The sequence below is a fragment of the Argiope bruennichi genome, chromosome 8 (assembly GCF_947563725.1).
Source record: "Argiope bruennichi chromosome 8, qqArgBrue1.1, whole genome shotgun sequence".
NCBI lineage: Eukaryota > Metazoa > Arthropoda > Arachnida > Araneae > Araneidae > Argiope > Argiope bruennichi.
Genome location: NC_079158.1, coordinates 81,367,159 through 81,387,892, shown reverse-complemented (window position 1 = coordinate 81,387,892; position 20,734 = coordinate 81,367,159). Strand labels below are relative to the sequence as shown.

At 25.3% G+C, this 20,734-nt stretch overlaps 1 protein-coding gene across 4 annotated transcripts in view; it reads right to left on the bottom strand.

Moving 5' to 3' along the window:
• LOC129981768 (cell adhesion molecule Dscam2-like) overlaps nucleotides 1–13,115 on the bottom strand; it is a 519,426-nt gene extending 506,311 nt beyond the window's left edge. For 3 of the 4 annotated variants that reach the window (XM_056092760.1, XM_056092761.1, XM_056092758.1), the window contains exon 1: nucleotides 12,404–13,114. In XM_056092760.1, the coding sequence (XP_055948735.1) occupies nucleotides 12,404–12,446 (43 nt within the window). In that variant the 5' untranslated portion in view covers nucleotides 12,447–13,114. Of the gene's footprint in view, nucleotides 1–12,403 lie in introns of all 4 variants that reach the window. The other variant, XM_056092759.1, reaches the window with a different exon arrangement.
• Between the last annotated feature and the right edge of the window lie 7,619 nt (nucleotides 13,116–20,734).

Genomic DNA, 20,734 nt, shown 5'->3' with positions numbered 1-20,734 from the left:
TTCTAAGTTGCTTTCACTACGGAAAAGGGCACTATCTATTTTTATAATAATGAATTCTTTCAATTTCAGAAACAGATGAATGCAAAAGATCGTTAAAAAATATAAAACAGGTATGACAATGAATTGATATTCCATATATTTAATTAAAAATATATGGAATTAAAAAAAAGGTAAATATATTAATATTTTATATGTTTAATTGGAATGTATAAAAATAATAATCTAGAATTTTTAGCAAAAATATAATGAATATGAACATGTCAAATTAAATAGTTTATTTAAATATGTCTGAAATATTATTTCCCATTTTTTTGTATATACGTAATACCAATAATAATTAATACAATTTTTATTGAACGTTTTTTACGGAATAATAATGAATATACATTATTATTTTTCATATGGGACATTTCAATTAAAGTTCAAGCATTAATAAGATTCATATCAACAGTTTTGCATTTCCTAAATGCAATTTTAAACTATTAAAATAAAATACGGTTTTAAACCCTGGAAATGTATTTGCAGTATATTCTGTCATGTATTAAAATAATATAAATCATACCAAACACGATTTTATTTTAATATTTACAATCACATAAATAAAACAAAAATTCTACTTACATGCAAATTCATAAATATTTTTTAAACATTTAAACTATTACAATCAATTAATTCATACATCATTTATCCAAAAAGTATAAAATAATATAATTTGGAAATATACATTTTTAGAAATATACTTTATGTTGTTTTAGGATCTCATTTGCCTTTTCATGTTTCCTATCTTCGTGATATTAAAATATATATACATAATAGAAAATAGAAAAAAAGTAACATAGAAGAAATATTTAAATTATTGTTCTTCATATAAGTGTAAATTTATCATTTAAATCGAATTTTCTTTAAGATATAATGTCGAGTATTTAAAATGAATACGTTATTAAATTAATGATTAGTTTTTATGAGTTATACATGTAATCTTCTAACTTAAAAATTCTGATAAAAATTATTAAATTTATGTTGAAATTCAGTTAAAATATATTTAATCAGAACTATTGAATAATTTAATAATTCATTATGAAATTATTTAATTCTTCATTAATTATTTAACAATGTAATTGCTTTGATTAAATTATTTAATCAAAATTAAGTTTGCAATAATTCTAATTAAAAAAACTTAAAATTCTTGATATTTAGATATATGTTGCAATTTTTATAACCCTGCTATTAAATAAATTTATAATCTCTATTAAACTTATAAATTAATTTTTTCGAATCATGAGATAATCTTTTCAAAATTATATTGAATTTTATTGAATGCACGACATGGAATGGTTATTAAAAACAGTTCTATATGTAGAACTTTTTCATAATCTTGTATACGATTTTAAACAATGTGGAATTCTTAGCCTTTAGAATATGATCAACATAGTCTTTATGTTATATCCGATTTTTTTTTCATTTTCACTTTATTTTTTTTCAGAAAATAATGGTGAATAAATGAAGTTCTATAGTATGTTCGCAGATTTTTTTCTTTCCCTTAAGATTATTTTTAGACAAATAAAAAACAATCTTTAAAATTCTAGGACTTAGAAAAATGAAAGTCATATTATAATATATTGTAATATGACTCTCAAAATACGAAACCCAGATAGAATTTTAAAAAGTCGGAAAAAATTGAGGCCCGATAAAAATGATCAATGAAGCTTATGTTAGTTAAAATAATTTAGGAATATTTAGTTCTCTACTTTGATCTTAACTAATTATTAAGAAAAATAGTAAACTTTCAACGAAAAAATAAGTTTTTCGTTGAAATTTAAAACTTGTTGAAATGAAATTGGATACCTATAAAATATTGAAGAAGAAAAGAAGTTTGTGTTAAGTGGCATAAGAAGTTTGTGTTACATTCTTTCTAATTTAAGATACAAAGGCAATATTATTTCTTTATGAAAAAAATGAGATCTCGATATTTCTATCAGTTAACTTTTGATCACATCAATTTTTTGGAAATTAGCAAAAATTGTTTTCGATGTTTTGTTTATGTATACTATATAGTGACAAACTTCTAATCCTTAAAAATGCATAATATTAACTTCGTTTTTACTTAATTTAATTATTGGATTCATATCAAATTATGGATCATATATTTCAGCGTATAATCTGTTTGCGTCCCATGAGTATGTTAAAAGTATCATACAAATTCCCAAAGACCTGGGCAAGTGAAATTTATCATGTGCATTTATATAAAATCAACTTAGTTATCGTTTTAGAATTTAATCTGTCATTTTATAACATATCATTTAAAAAAAAATGCGTTGCCGCAATCTTTAATATATTTTGTATTTAATACTTTTTATTATTATATAAAAGAAATTCATATTTTATTAACATGTTTCCAATTTTAATGCAAGATTTAATATCTGATATAGTTATTTTAAAATATATATATATATTTAAATGCACACACTTATAAGAGCATTTAGGTAAGTAAAATCTGCTTTGAAACTGAATGGCAAACATTGCATGATTCCACTTTTGATTCCATGTCTAGAGATCTCTTGAAGAATAAAAAAACGACCAAACTTTTATTTACTGTATTGACTTACTATATTGAAAACAGGAAAATGTTAATATCGTTATTATATAACCTTAGAGTTATAAAAACAAATATGACTTACAAACATAAATCGATAACAATTACAAAAGAACAGATCAGTTAATTTGCAAAAGCCGCATATTAAGAAAGGGAAAAACAAAAACATCTAACGATTAAAAATTATCAAAATTTTTAAATATATGAAACAAATAGTCAATATTATATATAAAACTTCTAAACGCTTTTAAGGATTTCCTATCTACGAGTTGATGAATTGTTGACATGGTGGATGATTTAAAAATCGATTTTATATTAAAAAATGTTTTTTTAATATAACTGTGATGTTTAATATATTAATTAAAAGGCAGTCTAAATAAAATTTGGAATAAAATGCTTATATATTTTCATTCATTATTTGAAGTAAGTTTGCATGCTTGGTGCTAAACAGATATACGAAAACTGTTAAAGTTAGTATAATATTAGTATTTAAATATACAGGAAATAAAGAAAATTGATTTTTATATACTTATATTAATCACTATTAAAGTTATTTAACTAAATAATTTTCAGTAAAAAGAAAGCTTTGCATTATTTTGAACAATTTTCTCATGTCACTATCTTAAAATTTATATTCACCTGCTCACAAGAATTGTTTAAAAGGTGCGAGCAAAGAAAAGAAACTCCATCATATGTCCTTGATTGTGAAAGAGCGAACAAATGATTCTAGAAGCGGACCGTTAATGGTAGAGTGTCACTGCAGAAATCAGAATCTATCATTTTCATTCATTCTTAAGGTTTCGGAAAATTTCCCCGCTTCCATTCGTATTTCATTTGACACTCGGAGCTGATCTCCTTTTTTTATTTATTTTTCTACTTTTTCTTTCTCCTCTGGTACTTTAAACTAAGTCTTTTGACACACAATCGTTATTGGCTTCATTCAAGTTGAAAAGTGGTTTGAATAAGACCTGGTCTTTAGTGAGAGAAGATTACTGTGGATGATTTTTCACTTTTCTTTGAAGAGTAGCTTTGAGGTATAAAAGTATTGGAAGTCTTTATTTTGGAATAAATCGATTCGAACTTTTTATGCTTGATAAAAGTATTAATTGATAAGAGTGTCGTTTCTGAATGAAAAATTAAAAAGTTCAGTTGTGAATATAAATGAAATGAAATTTATTTTGTTTTATTAACACACCATAGATTTAAAAAGTTCACGAGGTAACTTAATTCTTATTTTAATACATTAAGTATATACTTTGTAACAAAAGTGCAATTATGTTGAATGAGAGCTTTTTTGAGTATATTAGAGTTCTTTGTACTTTGACTATTTATTTGAAAATGACAATGGCTTTAATCGTAAATGGAAATTCTTTGTAGATATTATCTTTTTTCTATTAGACATGAATGAGTTCGTGAAATATATGGCTTGATTAAAGAATTATACTGTGCACATAAAATGCAGATAGAGAGAAATAAATATTTTATAATATTAAAGCTAATATTTTTGGTTTCTAAGTTAAGAGTTAATTAATTTTAAGTTATTGCCAATGCAATTAATTGATTACTTATGATACTAACCATCAAATCACATTTTATATCTATATTGATTAAAGGTTGTTGTAATTTAAATAAATAAGATGAAAATAATACATATTACTTAGAAAATAACCTCTATAAATTATTTTGAGCTTAAAAATATTCATTTAAAGTTATTTGAAAGCGGTAATTGTATCATTATTTCAATACTGCTCTACGATATTTTACAATTTTAAAATGTGATATTGCAAATAAAAATAATAATATAATTATAAATAAATATATAATATATACAACGATATAAATATATTATATATACAACGATACATTATTTTATTTAAATAGATTTACATGATTATTTTTGAAGAAGACGCTTAAATAATATTTATTCATTGTTAAAAATCTTTAAAAAAATTAAGTGTTGGTCGATTACTGTACAGATTGGGACTCAGTTTTGTGTTTCACTTTTAAATGAATCAGCTTTTTCATGGAACATGTTCAAATTTGCATCCTTCCTTAACATATTTCGAATATTTTAAGTGATGTAATTGCAGAGTCTATTTTTAAGAATAAAATTGATTTTTATATTTAAAAAAATTGCATTTCTTCTTGTTTTGTTTATTAGCTGGTATTTTTATTTTTAATTTTCTATTTTCTTCCTTCTTTGGAAAAGTTTCATAACATGTTAGACTCATTCTATACAGGGTGTTGCCAAATTCCACTGACAAATTCCGAGAGATGATTGTAAGCATAAAAGGCATAATAAATCAACATACAACATAGGGTCCCAAATGACGTTTAGTAGGTAATAATTGTCAAAATATAAGGATTCCGAAAATTGTGGGAAACTGTAAAAAATTAATAAAAAAAAAATAACAAATGATGTTTTAATTATTTTTTTAAGTGGAAGCACATTCTTATAAGATTTTTTCCCATGCTGGTAACATGCGGATTTGATGATCAAGGGGGTCATATATTACTGAAAACGAAAAAGTAATTTAGAACCTATATTTGCAAAAATATTAAAACATGAAGAAAAATAAAAGTTGTATATATATATATATATATATATATATATATATATATATGCATTTGGAAATATTTTCCTAAATATAAGTTTCCATCTTTGGAAGGATCGAAAGATAACCCAAAAAAGGTTATATTAGTGTGAAAACTAATTAGTAACAATAAAACTTATTCCCTTCTCGTTATTCGGATAACTTAGAAATGCGTGAGAAATATTTGTAAATAAATCGTATATCTAAAATATGTTTTTCTTTCATTTCGATAGTCCACAAAAAATGAAATCGAATTCAAAGCTCTCGGGACAACAAAATGCTGGAAATTTGAAATCGCATTAAAAAATATCATTATTTACTCATTTGATTTTTATTTTATCTGTTATTAAATGTTTCTGCAAAACTAAATCATGAATTAATCCGTTTCAAAAATAAAAATCTCTTTGAAAAAGCAATTTGGAGAAAGTTTCAAACAACTTTTCTTCCTTCTCTTAAATAAGGAATAATTCCGTGACACATATTTTAAATTTTTATGAATGATATATTTTAATTTCTAAGACTCTGGGGTTTGGAAATGTGAAACAATGTATTGATTTAAAAAGAGTTTACGAAAAAAGAAACCGATGAAACTAATGGGAAAATCGAATCTTCAACTGAAATAATTCTTGCACACTTATTTTTAATGACTGGCATGCGTACATTTCCTAATTAGACTAAATCTAAATGTTTTTTAATTATAATATATTTATATCCTGAAACGTTTGACTTAAAATATATATGGAAGCGTTTTTTATTCAACATGTATAACAGATAAATATATATTTTATTCATATCTTAAGAGAGATATTCCATAACAAATGAAACAATCTAATATTTTAGATCTATATTTAAAATAATTGATTGCTTGTAAAATAATTGATTACATGAATAAAATTTAATGAATATGAAGATTTTAAATAGCATTGTACGCTGGTTTGCACATACATGTATAAGGAAATAAATAATTACTAGAGCCAGTTCTAATATTTTCCCTCTTTTAATAACATTACTTTAATCCTTAGTTGTAAAAAAAAAACGTTAAATAGAAAAACAAAATGTAAAATTAGAAAAATATTAATTTTTAATATAAAATTACATCTTCATATATGTTAAATAATGATTTTAATTTAAAAGAAGTATTTAACTAAAAAAAATTATGTTCTTTTAATGACAGAGCAAGTAATTCTCTTTTACAAATGTAACATCAATAGATCGAGAAATTAGAAACTTATGAAAAGTTAAAATAGCTTTTATATTAGAAAGCTCACGTTGTAGAAATTGAAAAAAATGTACAAGATCTGTCTTTCAAATGTTTTGCAATAGCGGGACCTTTAATTTTTTCCTACATTCCAACTTTTGTTATATAGAAAATATTGATTTTTGAAGCTTATTATTTCTTTGGAATAAAAAGAAGAAATCCGGAAATTCAATTCTAAACGAAAGACCAAATGTAAAATTCAAATCCTGAAATCACAATGAAAGCATAATTGAAATAAAATCAAAAATTCATATCTAAATGAAAATCTAAATGAAGAAGGCGAAATTTTGCAAGTGAATATCTTACAAATTTTGATTCTAAGATCTAAAATATTTCTAAAACTTTTTCAAATCAATTTAAAAATATTTCCAGATTTTTTATAAAAATATGTAGGTTTTCTTATATTAAACTTGGTGGTATTCATACATATTTAGAGTTACTAATTTGTATAATAAACAATAATAAATGTTTGACAGCAAATATTTAATTCTCTGATAACAAATATTTGTTTCCTATTGACAAGGAACAAAGCTGATATTTTCTCTCAATTTACCACTGCGTTACTCACTGGAATAGTTTGTTTAGCGTTATACATAAAGTAAAACATGTATATTTACAATTAATTATATAAGTACTTTTTACTGACTGTCATGTAAATGAAACATTTATGTACAAATCCAAAGGAAATATTTAATTTAGATTTCACAAAATGAATGATAATTGTTTCTCTCTAACACAATATTTTAATTCGGTTTATCTAAACCTTATTTAGATAGATAATTCATAAGAAAAATTATCTATTCAATAAATCTTTACACAATTAATTAAATTTCTATAGAATGCTAAAATAAACGGAATAATTGCTGGTAACATAGACATTCTAATTTATTAAAAGTTGCATAGTATTTAAAAGAATATCCAGAATGAAAAAGATACCTATTTTAATAAAACAATACATAGAAAATTACTTTTAAATAAGGGAATAATACTCTCTAAATAAACAAATTCAATAAAGCATTAGGCATAATTTATTATTTATTAGCTTTACAAATGTAAAAGATTATGAAATATTTTAAAATGAAGTTAGAAGTACTGTTTTATTTTTAAGCAAAAATCTAAAAACAATTGCGCGAAATTAAATTAATTTGCAGTTCTAAAAGTAAAAAAAATACCATCTCAAAAAGTATTGTTGTTTAGAAGAGGTTATTTCGTTAAATTAACTATCTCAAAAATTATATTAACTTCAAATATATATCAGAGAATATTTTATGTAATAAGCTGAGTTGAAATTTATATCTTTATTTACTAGATATTTTATTTAATGCAAATAGTTTACAACAAATTTCTAACTCAAATTTTCTTCAAGAAGAAATGGTAATTTTTTTGCGGCCATGATTTGGCAACATTTCATCAGAATAAATTATTAATTTCTACCATCTTTAAATATATTGAAGCGCTTTATGCTCAAGGGAAAAGTTATATTTGATTTACTACATGTGTTTTGTTATTTTATTTTAATAATGTGTTATTTATTATATAATAAAATAGTAATGTATGTTTAAAATTTATATTTATATTCAAGAATGCTCTAATTATTTTATGAAAAATTTTATGTATATGCTAATCAAATTGTCAAAATTTACAACTAAAACACAAAATCCATTTGCGATTATTATTAGTACAATTAAATGAAAAACAGTGTTAGTTATTCACCAAAATTTAACAACTAAAAATGAACTTTATTACTAAAAATATTCAAAACAATTTCTGTAATAATTTAATAACATTAATAAAATTGCTCAAAAACTAGATAGTTTCACTTCTTTTATTAGGATTTTAAATATGCTTTAATAAGATGTTAAATGCTATTATTCTTGTTTAAAGAATTATTATTTTCATAGGATTCGACATTCAACATATGTTTTCCGAAATGAGTTAAACCGTAAATTATTTATATTGCTTTAAGTACACTTAAAAATAAATAAAATGTGAATCTGAAATATTAAATATATATTAATTTTAATTTTGTTTACTGAGATATTTATCAATTAAGGAAGGAAATCGGAAGAAGTTATTTTTGAGACCTTTTTTTACTGTAATGTGCTTTATTGTTTAAATAATAATTTATTTTGCTTTTTTTAGAATAACATTTCGGAAGTTTTTTTTTAGATCTTTTTACTGCAATGTGCTTTAATGTTGAAATAATAACTTATTTTCCTTTTTTTCTAATAGCATTTCATAAAACAAAGGTGTTTGAATAAATGTTAAATGAAGCAATAATGAATGTTAATTCTTAAAAAGTCTAATCTGGATAAAAGACTTTCATAATGTGGAGAAAACTATTTAAATTCATATGGTTGTTTGAAAACATTCGAACATTTTTTTTTATCTATGAAATGCAAATTCCATGTTTAAAAAAAATTTATCTTAGGAAATGTGGAGGTTCAGGGAAATCTAATGGCACAATTTTTTCTTTGGATGGTCACATATTCCAGACCCGAATGTATGATACATAGTTTGAACTCTTGTACATTTACTTTATCTTGAGCCAAACATTTTCAGGCATGCATGGAATGGCACTTTATAGAGTGCTGATTCATTTCATCCATATAAATGATCTATCTGACAATAAGTCCAAGATATATAACTCCAAATAATCACCTGTTAACCGTAGAATGGAAAATAATATAACTAAAAACATTTTTTAGAGTAACTTACGAAAGCAATTTGATAAAAAGAAATATTAGATAAGTGGCAATATTATCTTAGCAAGAAGATTCTTTAGAACTAATTTGTATGGAATTGAAAATTGATATTAGAAAATTTCATAAAACATTTTTGAAAAATGAAATCTTGTGATTTATTATCTCAGAGGCATTTTAATAAAGTTATCAGAAGATAAATATGCACTGCATTGGAAGTAATTAATTCAGAGTGATTCGTGATTTTTAAAAATCATTCAATGTATTTTTTTACTTCATTTCAGTTATTTGCCAAATCCCATTTATCTAGAAGATCTCACTTAACAAAACAAAAATCAATAATTTAATTAATTCTCTGATAAAAAATAAATTAAATTAAAAATTTTAAAAAAAATACGAGAAAGTATTTTAAAATTTAGGTTAATTAACATTTATCATTATAGTTCTGGTCATTATAGTTAATCAATAATTGATAATATATTTCTAAGTTAATTTTTGATACTCTGAAAGTGTCTCTATTTGTAAGATTTGATTTATAACATTAATTTGATATTGCTTTCAACTAACTGCTTCTTTCTACGAAAAGAAAACTTCACTTCTCTATCTCCGGGTCTATTCAAAATATACGAAACACTTTTAAGTTATGTATATTTTAGAAGCAATTCTGAAGTTAACTGAAGTATATTCACATTGAATTCAGTGCTACAAACTTTCCGAAATACGGAAAGTTTGTAGTATTGAAGCACTTTCGAAATAAAATGCATCAGCAAACGTGAGCTGAATATTAAATATTCCTGAATATTTTTGAAAAGAGTATTAAGTAATATAAATTTAAATTTCTGAATAATCAATATCTGAATTTTGAAATTCCGAAAAAGTTTCTTGTATTATGGAAATTAATTTTGTTAAAAATAAATGAATTAAATTATTTAAAATTTTATTATACTAATCGGAATAATATGGGCAATATACAGATTGTAGTTATATGAAATGTTGTTTTCATTTTCAAATAAAATAAGCAACATGTTTTGCTTTTCTAGCCCTGATTCTTTAAATTAATAAATTAAAAAGTTGTTGGGGTATTGATTTAAATTTGGCATTCTCATAAAAGAAATTTAATTAAAAATTTCAATGCAGAGATGTGGATTTATATTATTAATGTAAAAAAGTAACGATTTTAATCTTATAAATATTATCTAAAAAAGTTATAATAGATGAGAAATGCAATTATAACATTTTACAAGCTGAAGCAATTTATGCAGTAAAATATTTATCATTTAATAAACATTAATATACTTTATTTTATGTTTCAAACATGCAACGTCTTTAAAACAATTTGTTACCAAGCAAAGTCTTCATTCTGGAAAATAAAGATTTTGATAATTTCATTAAATACCAATATTACTTAAATGAAGGTGAATTCTTTCAACTGATGGTAATTTATTTCAGTCTTAATGTTAATTTATTTCAGGCTTTAATTAATTACATTAATTGCTGACATTATTTATTTCATGTTTAATGAATTAAATTCTAATATTTATTTTAGACTATGAATTTATTTAAATATCATTTTTACTAGATAAAAGTAAGCACTTTCTTAATTCTTTATACCATATAGTTTAGCCATTTAGTCGTTTTTAATTTTATATTATACATTTTAAATTACCTCGAAATTTACAGAGCAGTCATTGATCTCAACGTACTCATATTTCGTTCTTTTGAAGTTTACCGGAATTGTATGAGAATTATAGAATTATTTTTTTTTAATTACAAAGAGTTCGTGGTGAAAGTTTGTTCTATAATTTTTTTGATGAAGGACAATGTGACTAATAAAAAAATCAAGTTAAGGGAATAAGATTGTTTCGGTTTTTAATGTTTATGCTTGTTATTTTCTGTTAACTCTCTTCTTTTTGATGTCCTTAAGAAATTGCATGTCGGAAATCTAGATTTAAAAGGTATATAAGTGTAGCATATAAAATATATCTATTTATATAAAATTTAAGGACTATTTGTATATATATTTTTTTGATATATTTACGAATTTCGTCCGATCTTGAAATGTGAGAAATGTTCTTTTCAAGATAATTCGAAGGTGGTCATTGTTAACGTTTCTCATTTCAAAGTTTATTAAAATTCGAGTTACTTTGTGTGTGTATATATATATACTTTTTAACCTGCCGATTGATAAATTTTCTAAAATTTTATGATGAAATTTAAGCTATGTCCTATCTCCATCAAAACCATTCAGTTACCTGATCTTGCAAAAATTACGATTAAAAAATGAGATTTTTGGGCATTAATTGCGAAAAAGAATTTACTTTATTTTAATTTTTGTTTCGCAAGCACACTTTATCATTTGAATAGCAATAATTTATAATAGATTTATTCCATGTAATTCATATTTTTCAATATTATGAAATAACAAAAGGAACTTTCTCATAAATATGCCCCATATGCATTGTTTAACAGTAAGAAAAGATATACTTTGTTTAACTTAATTTTGTGAACTTCTTGTTACTTAAGAATTGTATGGCATCTAATTATTTTTTTTCCAAATTAGGAAATTCACTCATGGTTTCGAGTACTTTCATTTAGGACATAGTTAGAATCCCTGCAAATGACCATTTTATTATATGTTGGTAAAAGGGGGGAAACACTAATTATTTTAACTTCAGACTCGAGACCTATCTCAAACTATGCCCATTTGGAAAAATAAAAATGATTTTACTCCTGCATCAAAAATAAATTATAATGGATTGTATAATTCAGATATGATTGATATTCATCTTCTATAAATTATTTGCGTTTCTAGAATGTAAGGTACCAGAATGTTATATTTTTTTGCATCTTCAGTGTTAGTCCACCCGTAAGGTTGGATAAGAAAATTTTACAAAATACAAAAAAAAAAGGAAAAAACATAATCTTTTTCTGAAACAGTCAATTAAAATTTTTGCTATATGTAGAATATGAGTGCAATCAATGTGAAAATTTTCAGCGGTATTATAGATGGACAGTTAAAAATTGAATTCCTATATTATTTAGTCACTAGTTTTATTAACCATTCGTTAAATTGTGTTGTTAATTTAAGAAAACAAGAGTTGATGAAATTAAAAAAAAACATGTATTTTGTTATGTAATTTTACTAAAAAGATTCAAAGATATACAATACAGAAATCTTATTCCAGTTTTCTCGTATATTATTTACCACAAATTCACTAAGAAACATACTTGAACAATACTAGAAAATGAAACTTACCTGATAGCATAGAGCAGAGTGCAAATAGGTACCAATTCATCATAGTGTAAGATATGATCAGTTTCTTGATATGAATAATTTGTATATATTAAACCATAAATCATCCAATTTTCAAAAATGTTTCTTTTTTGCAAAATTTATATGATATGATATTTTAGAATAAACAAATATTCAAGTTTTTAGAGTTTGTCTTAATTTAAATCTGAAACTAGCTGCATTTTATTTCAAAAAAATGCAAAACACATTTATTTTAAATATTCCCTATTGCTAATAATAAATTGATTGTTAAATTGCAAATGTTTTCATCGGAAACTCATTTCCAAAATCCACAGTTAAAAAGTAATAAATATCATACACAACTTCGCAAAAATTCTTACTTAAAACGCACACCACAACTAAGCCATCCAGAAAAGTTTCCCTATCTTCCTCCACAACCACCGAGTTTGCCGAAACTTTTCAAAACTCCGCTGCGAAACTTCTTCCACACGTGGCGGAAACTTCCATTCTCGTGACTTCAACCAGTAAATTTTCACTGCAAATTTCTGAGAAGTCGGTCCTCCACTTCAGCAACTAACTCTCTTTCTTCACGGTCACTTAGCAAAGAACGGCATGGTCGAAAAGTTTCGATTCGCCGGACACTACGAAACTACCTGCATCACCAACCACAGCTTGTTTCTATCTAACGGAACCGGGTAGTGGAACACGCGGGCCTGTTCCCCTTTCTGTCCCTTTCTCTCCATCGCTCGCTCCCCGCATCAATATTAGCAGTCACCATAGTTACGCCCCTAGCGGCGAAGGACTGTCGACTTGCCTCCTAGGCGATTATTAACACATGTCAGTCACACAGTTTCTGGGCCTTTCGCAACTCTTAGAGGGCAGGCCTTAAAGGGAAGTTTTTTAACTTGGAGTAGAGGCGAGGAAGAATTATAGAAAAAGGAAACAACGCAGTGATTCGTGAAGATATATTGGATACTGAATTTTCGTTTATTTAATATCAGATTTTTAATTTGTTTGTTCCGTGCTGTATTTGAAACTTCTTTAAAAAGCTATATATATAGATAAAAATTGCCACACAAATAAATAATGTTGATGGCATTTTCTGTCTCAGGATTTATATAGCGAGACTATTTGTTCTAAAAGTAAAGATTGCATTTGTAAGAAATTTATTATTTTTTTTATTATTATTTCATAAGTTTAGATAATCGTTACTTATGAATTTTTCTTTTTACTTTTTAATTCCAATAAGTTTTATTCATTCATTTGAATTATGTTGATTTTTTAAAGTATCTGAATTTCCTGTAGTTTAACATCTTTTTTAATTTTATAAAAAAATATATACACTTAATTCTTGTTGAATGGAACTTTTTCTGCTAAATAGTCCGAACTCAACCAAATATATTTTAGGAAGAAGATCTGAAATAATACTTGGCGTATAATTGGGGATAGTATATACAATGAACAAGGGGATATTGATGTCTTGGGCCCTGGTGGATGGTGCAATGAACACGAAATCTTAACCGGAAAGGGGCCAAATGAGCTCTAGAAATGGAGGTGTGGTGTGGTGTTAAGTGTTAAACTTTAGGGGATATTAAGATTAATTGTAAGAAATAATCTTAATCTTTAGGAGATGTAACGCATTAAGGCTTTAGGCGCTTCACTTTCTAAAACTAAGCCTATACTCAAGAGAGAAACTCCACACTGTTGTCGATAATTATATTTATTTAACCACTGGCGAAGATGGAAGCAAAAAAAATTTTACCATACATTTTACACCACTAGATATTTAATTGTTTAAATTATTGTTTTATTATTGTTTATTTAGAGTATTTGATTTGGAAATAAAAGATCCATTGCTGTTTACCCTGAATAATATTTAATCATTTTCGCTATTCAATTACATAAAATTAGCAAACATTTTCGAACGTAACAATTACAATTATATATTATTTTAGAAATACAATTAAATCAAATATTATTTTAAATACAATTTTACATTATTTTACATACAACTACAATTAAACAATCTATAATCTCTAATGTTTGGGAAGGAAATCCAATATGCCAACTATTTGCATTCTCATTTATATGAAAAAAAATGTTAATATTATTGTATTAAAATTAATAAAGTCCAAATAAAATCTCATTTAATTTCATTCATTCGTTTTTTATAGACATATGATAAGGTTATTTGATTAATTGAAAGATTTTATTCTATATATGAGCTGAAATATATGATATATGATTAATTCACTAGAATGTCTATCCTTGCTCTTGAATTAATTGATATGTCTTCTCAGAAACATCTAGATAATTTCCATACATTCTCCTTACTTATTACCTTATATCTGATGGATTAATTTATTGCAAATAAACAAAGACAATAACAGGGTTTTCAAAGGTGGGGATCCAAACACTAGCCTTTTTTTATTTAAATTCCTTTTTTCATAAATATATAGGTTGTTTCCGAATTCGACGGACAAATTCAGAGAAGTGATAGTAGGCATCAAGAGCATAAAGAATCACCCTACAACATGGGGTCCCAAACGACGTTTAGTAGGTAAAAATCGCAAAAATATAGGGAGTCGGAGAACTGTTGTAAACTGTAAAAAATTAATTAAAAAAACAACAAATGATGTTTGAACCATGTTTTTTTTAAGTGAAAGTACATTCTTAAAAGTTTTTTTTTCATGCTGGTAACATGCGGATTTAAAGATCTAGAAGGTCGTATATTACTGAAAACGAAAAAGTAGTTTATAACCCATATTTAAAAATAAAACATTAAATCTTTAAAAAAATAAAAGCTTGAAAGTGTCAGGAATTTTATATTCTATAATTTGATATAAGCGTGTAGTATGAGAACTGCACAGTTTTAAAGATATTCAAGAAAAACTGAAACTAAAATGGGAACTAGAATACATCGCTGCAACATCAGTACCTATATTCGCAGATAACGTTATCAAATTCAAAAGATAAATTCAGAACAAGGATAATAGGCATCAATAAGATGAAAAATTATCGGAAACCATAGTGTCGTAGGTAATGTTTATTCAATGAAAATCGCAAAGCAGACGTCGAAAAGACAATGAGTTTAGCGAAGAGAATGACCCTATGAATGCGTGAAGTCGGGACAAAGTAATCGAGAAGAAGTCTTCTGGTATGTAAATTGTTCATGCGTTCGAGAAAAATAAAAGCAGTGAGCAAGTATTCATTAATGAGTATTGCAGATTCGATGGTCATTAAACTTCATTCGCAAACAACAAATCCAATTTAACGATTGCAAGTAACTAAAATGTGCTGGTGTTCCATCATGCATTAACCAAATGTTCTGGAGCACAACTGTCCGTGTTCCTTGAAGCAACTCCGGAGGAACGTGCTGGAAGAAAACAAGGTATTCTGTGCTTCTGAGGCTTCAGAGCAGAAGATAAGGTCCAAATAGATAACTCTGCCTAGTTGACGCATAAATTCGCATTATGCGTGTTAAAGACACCTTCTCTCATAAAGCAGGCTTCATCTGAGAGTAAAATTCTTGCAGAAAAGTATGCATTTTTCTCAGTGGCATCAAACATCCAGCATGCGAACTCCACCCAATTTGTGATTTTCATTGAATAAACGTTACCTGCGATCCTATGTTTTCTGGTAATTTTTCTTTACTTAATGCATATTATCCTTGCTCTAAATTTTTCTTTTGAATTTGACAACGCTCTCTGCGAACATCGGTAATGATGTTGCAGCGATGTTTTCTGAGTCCCATTTTAGTTTTTCTTGAATATCTTTAAAACTCCCCATTTCTCACACTACATGCTAATATCAAATAATAGAATATATAATTCCTTACATATCCAAGCTTTTATTTTTCTTCAAGTTTTAATATTTTTTCAAATTTGATTTCTAAACCTCCTTTCGTTTTCTGTAATTTAAGACAGCCCAGATCATCAAATATGCATGTTATCAGCATGGAAAAAAAACTTTTCAGAATGTGCTTTCACTTTAAAAAAATCATAGTTAAAGCAGCATTTGTTATTTTTTTTATTAATTTTTTTACGGTGTCCAACAGTTTACCGACTCTCTATATTTTTGCGATTTTCACCTACTAAACGTCGTTTGGGACCACATGTTGTATGGCGATTCTTTATCCTCTTGATGCCTAATATCACCCCTCTGAATTTGTCGGTCGAATTCGGCAACACCTTGTATATCATAGTCAAAGAAGAAGGTTACATCCGTATTGGCAAGCCCTCTTTAAACTTCCTCGCCATAACACTGGGAGAATAGTTGTCTTGAGGAGTTGTATTTACTTTATATATGCTCATATATAAAGTAAATAAGTTCGGTAATGAAATTCAGTTTTAAACCTAGAACACTGGTCCTGAAGCCCTCTTAAAGATAGTACAAATCACTTAAAAGATAAAACATTTTCTTTTTTATTTCCTTCATTGGAATGATATTTTTAAAATTACATTTTTTATTAATAAATAATAAATAATAATAATTTTGATCTATTCAATAAATAGCGATCAATTTTATTTAATAGTCTTATTAAAGCCATAAGAAAGATATTCCAATTTTTCAGAAATTTACTAAGCGAACTATGCATTAAATGAATACTGTGATTTTCTAACTATTGTGAAATATCATACTTTATTTCTATTCAAAAAACTGGGCAGACGATAAAATAAAATATTTATAAAATATGAAAAGTAAAATCTCACGAAACTGAAAAATTTTAATCTTATTTTCAACAAGGTTTAAATAAGATAACCTTTCAAAGATTTTAAAACAAAGTTAAGAAGAAAAATTGAGAAATTTTCGTATTAAGAAAATAATCTATTCTTTTAAAAATATAATTTAAAAGGAATGCTATTTTGCACAAGAAAGATTTTTTTCCTCTTAAAACGGGAAGCATTTATTTTCCTCCATGAAGAAATTATTCTAATTAGTCTCTAATCAATGCTGCATTTCCATCAACGTTCCGAAAAAAATTCTTTCAACTCTTTTCTATTTTTTAGGAATGCTCATTAGAATTTAGAAATGAGATCCAAACTTTAACCTACCTAAAAAATTAAATTCAAATAATCATTGTTCAAATAAAAATATGGAGAAGGAGATACTTTTTAAAACAATAGCTAAAATACATATTTTACGTCTTACTAATGATGATGCCGGATTCATACAAAAAACTTTTGCCAAGAACATTGTAAATTGCTTTTATATATGAATGACTAAAAAATTCTTTTCGTAATGAGCTGATACATATATTAAACCAACAAACCATTGTATATTATTTTATTTTTTATCCACAATAATCTGCCACAATTCTAATGATCTTTTGGCTGATTTTATCATCCATAACTTTTTCAATGTTTATGAACTAAATACGAATTATAGAAGATTACAATAAATGATTCAATAGCGATTTATTTACGTCATATAATATTTCTGCTCCATATTGAAGCAGAATAATTGCTATGTTGTGATGGACCTCGTAATTTTCAATAGAGGTCTGATGTCGAGAACAACACCTCAGAAGGAATTCTCTTCTTCAAATTTCCTCATTACAATGTCGCATTCAGCGTTATAAGTGTGTGACTAATTCAGCTTTCAGACTTGATACATCAGTATGGTCTTGCACATGAAATGACTGCATTAGACTAGAAATCACAGCACTGTGATTTTTAGTCAATTGCATATAAGACTAATGAAGTATAGAAGATTGCCAAGAAAGTAGAGAAAAGATACATTTGGTTTATATGTAAATATCCAAATATATCCAAATCTGCATCTTATAAAATACATGCATTTTTAATGCCCGCGAAGTGATCTAGAAATTTTAAGCTGTGTATTTTTATCAAGCCTAAATGACAGCAAACAAACGGCAAATGTATATTTTACCACACCATCCGTAAGTTGGCAGTATTCAAATTTTATTTTTTCAAAGTTTCTAATGAAGGCCAGTATAATTTAGAGCTGGAGAAAGATGGACTGATTCTGTTGCCACAACATTTCCAGTATCGTTTCCACGTAGCCCTACATGAAATTGAACCCTATAAAAGTAAAACATTGAGCAATGGCATTAAAATGACCCTTCAGTTAAATAAAAATAAATTTCAAAAGCAATTTTAAAATTTAAATTTTTATCAGCAATTTTAAAATTTATGTTATAATTAGCAAATGTAAAAATTTCAAACTTGCTTGGAACATATGCGTTTGTGCGTATATTCCAAGAAAGATTAAAGTATGCATCCAAAACTTCAAAAAAAAAAGTCCCTATATACAAAATATCTTTAAAAAATAATTTTTACACATTATAGGGCTCTAATTTTTATTTTATTACTTTCGACCAATTTTTTCTTTTTTTCTTAAAAAAAGTCCCAATTTTTTTAAAACTAAACATGATGAAACAAATATTGAAGTATCACGTCTTTTATATTCATTTGAATCATAAAATGTTTTATTAAAATTGTGAAAATAAAAAAGTATAAAAATAACTATAATCATATTCTAAATGATTATCTTTAAAAATGATAATTTGAACTGAATATATTTATTTAATTAATTTAAAATGAGACTTTTGCTCATTTCCAAGTAATAGTTTAAATGTGAAGTAATAGTTATGACCAGTAATAGTTCTAAGACAAATAATAGTTAAAATGCTTATTTTTCAGATATGAAGCTTTCAGTTTTAACGTATTTGAAAACAAATTTTAAGCTGCATCATTATGAATTTACTTTTAAATTCAAGAGAATTCTCAAAATACGTTAATGTGGATTTTATAGACAATGATTTCCTAATTGTGCGATATATTTATAACGCATTATAAACTGAATATCTTTTTTTGGAATTTATATAATTGATGTTATAGCTCCAAGCAATTAAAAAAAATAGCGCATTTATAAAAGTTATTTTTAAGGGACTTGCAAATTTATGTTTTTCGGCAATTAAATTTTAATTAACATGAGTCTGATACTTTCAGAATCATTTTTGATTTATAAACCTCTAAATACACCTTATTTTTAAATTTAATGGTCTGGTCTTAAACTTAATGGCTTGATTTAGTGAACAAAATATACATTAAAATAGTTTTAGTTAATTTTATGACAATTATTCTCTTTAGTTTATGTTTCAGAAGGATTAATGAAATATAGTTATCATTCTTTTCCTTTTTTTATTTTCTTTCAAAAGTGTATAAAAAATATGATGAAGAAAAAATTCTTGAAATTAATTTTTTTAACGTTCTAATCTGAACAACATAAACAGAACTCTATGTTAGAATGCTGAAAAATTAGCTGTAACGTTATTAGAAGAGAAGAAATGTTTATTTTCCTCAAGTTAATAAAAACCTCTAACAATTAAATACAATTCTGATATTAAGTAAACATTGTTACTCTAATTTTTTTGCACACATTTTAGGGAAAAAATTTTGTACTTTCATTTCATTATTTAAATCCTTATGATTAGCCTTTTTATAATGCCAAAGCTGCCTTTTAGATTATATGAGTTATATTATATTCAGTTGTGTTTAGTCTTGAATGTTTTTAGGGAAACTTTTTTTTTTTTTTTTTTTACAAATTATGAAAAAAGTCAAAACGAAATAATTTTTTTCAAAATTTTATCATTTTTAATAAAGAAAAGGAGGAAAGAAAAGAAAGAAAGAAAGAAAAAAAAAACATTCTTTGAAGGGAAGAAAAAAATATAACTTGAAGTATGTCTTAAATTTCGGCAGTTGATGTTGAATCATTTACGGAACGAAAATGTCATTAATAATTTAATTATAAACATGATTAGAATAGCAAGAAGAATTTAAATGTTTACTAATGAAAACTAGCAATTTTCTTTTAATTTCTTTACAAAAAGCAATATAATAATTATATAACTCATACATATAAAATAACTTATGTGTGATATAAAAAGTATGCTTAATTTTATTATAATTATTCTATTTAGTTTAGGTTTTGCAATGATTAAAAACATGTAATTAATATTATTTATTTTTAATTTTGTTATAAAAAGTTTATGAAAAATATGCGAAATAATGTATTTTAGAATTTATATTTTTTAACGTTTCAGTCTAAACAACACAAATCCAACTCTAAGCTACAACGTGAGAAAATCTTCCGTAATTTTATTAGAAGAAAAGTAATGTTTATTTTCCTTCAGTTAATAAAATAATGGAACAATTGGAAACATTTCCGATACTGAGCAAACATTTTTGCTCTAATTTTTTGCACACCTTTTAGGGAAGAAATTTTGTTTCTTTTCATTATTTTGCTTATTTAAATCCCTATGATTCGGCCTTTTACAATGTCAAAGTAGCATAACAGATTTTATGATGC